General features: G+C 47.8%; 1 protein-coding gene across 1 annotated transcript; it reads right to left on the bottom strand.

Moving 5' to 3' along the window:
• Positions 1-1568: 1568 nt before the first annotated feature.
• Positions 1569-3188, bottom strand: paqr9 (progestin and adipoQ receptor family member 9). Its single transcript, XM_015958181.3, has one exon. The coding sequence runs from the start codon at positions 2954-2956 to the stop codon at positions 1799-1801; it is 1158 nt and encodes a 385-aa protein (XP_015813667.1). The 5' UTR covers positions 2957-3188; the 3' UTR covers positions 1569-1798.
• Positions 3189-4379: the final 1191 nt, after the last annotated feature.

Here is a 4379-nt window from a genome sequence, read left to right on the forward strand (position 1 = left end):
TGATTTGGGAGGCTGCTGTGCATCGTACAACAGGGCCCAGCTCTGAGAACGGCAGCCGTAGTTTCAGTTTTCACGATGCAAGCCCTCGCGGTACAGCTCCATGTGTTCAGGGTATCTGCAGGTTTAAGGGAGCCAAATTTAAGACTTTTTAAGACCTTTTTAAGGCCACTATGACCAAATTTAAGCTACTTTTAAAATTATATTTAAGCTATAATTTCCAGCTATTGCCTGGAACCGGTTCTAACCACGTCGCAAACGTGGGATTAGCCATCCAGTTACCATTAAACTTGCACTTCCCCATGGCGCAAGCTCCCACTAGCTTAACCAGCTAATGTGCTCATTTAAAAATAGTCCCCTTTCACAACCAACTGCATGTGTACGGTTCCGCTTACGCCAACATCGTACACAAAAATGCTGAACACTAACTAGAAATTCGCGAAATTTTATAGAATTAAAAGAATCTTGTTTAGTGGGTCTTTGGTAATTTAAGACCTTTGGAAACTGTATTTAAGGATTATTTGTCATTTTTAAGGATTTTTAAGGCCTTAAATTTGGAAAAGCTAATTTAACCCTTTGATGCATAATGGTCACTACAGTGGACAGGTACCCAAAATTGTTATTTATTTTTGCTATTAAGCACAGCTGTTGAAGACTTTATTGCATGTGAGCCCCTCTATTTGGACTTCAGCAAGTCAAGCCAACATATTTCATGTTCAGAATGCACGCTGTCCACTGAGTTGGACATGTAATAATTTGTAAATTATTAAATGTTACAAAAAATATTAGTTGAAATTTGTTTCATTCACACCTAAAGATGAATGAAAAAAATTGTTCAAAAAAATCATGGTTGAAGATTTCATAATTCATGCATCAAAGGGTTACGACTTTTTAAGGACCCACGGATACCCTGCGTGTTGGCAAAGAGCATCCGTCTGTAATGTGTGAGCACAAAGCTCTAACTGGTCTGAGATCATATTTTCAGTGAAAACACTCTAACATCAAGAGCAGACTACCCCCCCCCCCCCACCCCCCCAGCAAAAGATGCATTCACTGCACCATGTTCATGTTTCACAGCTAACTAAACCAACGCGGTATTAGCGGGACATCACGATACACTTTTAAAAACCGTCGTTGTAAAAGTAAGCATGGCTTTTTAATGACTCAGCTAGTTTGACCGGCCCCTTCAAAGTGCTTTACAGCCAGACGGTGCAAGGTCTCAGCTGTCTCTGTGGATAAGGCCTTCCCGTGTTCTCTTGCAGGGGAAGAGGAAATGAGAACGTCGAAAAGTGTTCCTGAAACTCACAGGAAGGTGAAGTGGCACTAACAAAGTTCACGGCGACAGATCCATCCGTCGTAAAACCATGGCTTCAGCTCAAGTCGTAAAAAAGAGGCTTGCAAAGCTACAGACAGAAGCAAAGTGCAAAGGAGATTACGGGGAAATGTTTTTAAACCACATGGCCAAGAGGTTAGAATGACGTGCTCCGTCAGTCCCTGTAGGAAGCTAAATCTATTTTCTGCTCGGCCCAGAGAGATGCTTATTATCCCCACTAGTCAGACATCCTGTTGGAACATGCTCGAGCAGCTCCAGGGAAAGAAAAAAAAAACCTGGCAAGGTCTTTCAAGATCCACTCATCCAGCTCCTAGTGTGATGTTTTCATGAATGCTTGAGTTTTGGTCCAAATCGGTTGGAACACTTAGACTTTTTTCTTGTGTGCGTCTCGTTGCAGTATGGCTCTGTAGGCAGGTCCAAACCATCGCCACGATGACAGTTCAAACCACATTTAAACAGTCCCTTTGATCAGTGGCATTTCAAGTGCTTCTGGAGGTGCTGCTTCTCTAGACGGTGTTTCTGGGGTCCGTAGATGCAATTAGCATGCCAGGAGAACCACATGATGATGGAGATAATGGTTGTCTGCAGGAGGAGCATCACACCATAAGTGGAAGCAATGGTAGGTCCAGGTAGACGTGAGGAGGGAGTTGGAGGCAGCAGCAGATCTGGACTGAGAAGGATAGCCCTCACCTCGGCTAGGATCATGTGAAGTTCATCCAGGATGGACAAAAATGTGCAGCAGTGGAACCACTGGTGACTGTGGCCCCAGATGTCGAAGCGGCCTGGGGCCAGCCGCTCAGGAACCTTACTGATGTTGAATAGCGCCGACACCAGCAGCCAGACACAGTGGCGGTAGAAGAAAGTGGACATCGGAGCGGAAGCAGCAAAGGAGGGTGAGGTGTTGGAGTAAGGTGATGTGGTGATGAGGCGGTAGAACACAGGCGTGGAGGAGATGAGGAATGGGAGGAGGAAAACCAAGGTCCGTATAATGTATCGATGCTCCCTCCACCTCTGACGGGTATTGCAGCAAGATAAGACGCAAATGATTGCTACGACACATGCACAAGGCATGTAGAAGGTCTCAAAGAACATACTGTGCTCTGGCATTGCATAAGATGCAGGACGTTGATCAGGCTCATGGTTCGAGCCCAACTGGGAACTGTTTTGGCCTCCTTTCGCAGCTATCCCCGCCCGAGGATGGATGTAGTAGTAGTACGCCAGGGATGAGCCGACTGTGTAGGCACTGATGGTGCCATAATCCACAAAAAAGCAAACCTCTCTGACTACCAGAGACATTGAGTTCAGCAGGTGGGCCATGCTGCTGGCCATCAGCAGACAGAACACCCCGATAAAGTAGGTCCACAGTGGATAGAAGAATGCGGCTTCAGCATCAGGTGCGCCATCCCATCCAAACACCTCCACAAAATAAAAAGCAAAAATAAAGACAGGCAGGAAGTGTGTCCAGAAGTTGCCCGTTTCATTGGTGGGCCTGAAGGCTGACCACAAGCAGTCCCTCAGGCTGTAGTTAGGAAAGCGGTAGCCGGTCAGGATGAAGTTTTCTGTAACGCGAGGCGGCACGTCCGTGTGACTCACGAGAGCCAACGGCTGACCACAGTTCACGAGCATAATGGCTACACACGTACTGTCACTGTGTGTGTGTGTGTGATGCTGTTGATCACAACGTGTAACAGGATGCAGCTGGTTTCCTATAGGTGGGTAAGGCTGTACAGATCCAGATCCATCTGGTCCACTCGTTCAGGTTTCAGGCCTCAAGAGCAGCCGGCAAACCCAAAAGGCAGAGCGAGCACTTGACCCATCAGCACGGAGAGGATGGCAGCAGTTCTCAGACAACTGGGCCTCTTTGGTTTTCACTGTGGTCCAACAGTCAGCTAAATGTCTACTTTTACACAGTTGATCTTCCTGCTGCCTTATTTTGCGTAGAACAGCAGAAAATGATCTTTGCTAAACTGTTTCCTCACTCAGGTGTCTTGTTTTGCATAGTTGTGAAGCAGCAAGTAAAAACGATGCTCCCCTTTCCCAGTTTTACCAGGCTGAAGAGCTCATCAGAGGCTTTCTGCTGGATCCGAGCAGCAGAGATGCGTCCATTAAGCTCCGTGGTATGTAGGTCATGCTTCTGCAGGCTCCTGCTCCTCCTGCCTTCGGTCCCCAAGCTTGGATCCAAGTCCGACGTCCGGTTCCTCCAGCCGGCTCGCTGCAGTGAGAAATAAATCCATTGGTAGAGGGGGAAACGCTGGGCGCCAGAATGAAGTCCTTCAGAGCAAGGTCACTTAAAAGCCGCCTCTTCCCGCAGGAGTCACGGGTCCAAAGCTGCGGTGGCAGCTGACGGAGAGCCGGCACCGCGCGAGGCACCCGGCATTTCTACTGAACGCGGAGGAACGGGAGGCTGAGTGACAGGTACACCGTCAAGGTGAACGCGCCACGGCACTGCGTTTCCTGGTGAGACTTTCAAAACAAAACACGAAGGGTTATGTAATAATTCTAAAGGTTGTTTCTATTCAAAATAAATCCAAGAGCTCTAAAACGTGTCATTTCACATGACCTGTTGAAACATAAGCACTGATAGGACCGGCAGATAGTTTTAGGTCTGAACTCACGATGGCCCCACAGATAAACTCCGTGGTGAGGTCTTGCTTTTATCAGCTTCGCCGCCTGACTCGCCTCAGACAAATCCTGAAACGGAGGCATTTGGAGTCAGTCATCCATGCCTTCATTACCTCTCGCCTTGACTACGCAAACGCCCTCCTCGTTGGTGCTCTGGTCTCTGCCCTGAATCAGCTGCAGGTCGTCCAGAACACTGCAGCCAGGTTCTTGACGAATACACACCCACGTAGCCGTATTACCCCTGTCCTGGAACATCTTCACTGGCTCCCTGTCATTTTCAGAGTTCAGTTTAAGTTATTGACTTTTGTATTTAAAGCACTCAACGACCTGGCACCCCCCTATCTCTCTGACCTGCTCACTCCATATGTACCCGCGCGCACGTTTGAGGACAAATGTTTTGGAGCTCTGATGAGTCCAGAGGGCAGCA

Source organism: Nothobranchius furzeri, chromosome 3 (genome assembly GCF_043380555.1).
Source record: "Nothobranchius furzeri strain GRZ-AD chromosome 3, NfurGRZ-RIMD1, whole genome shotgun sequence".
Lineage (NCBI taxonomy): Eukaryota > Metazoa > Chordata > Actinopteri > Cyprinodontiformes > Nothobranchiidae > Nothobranchius > Nothobranchius furzeri.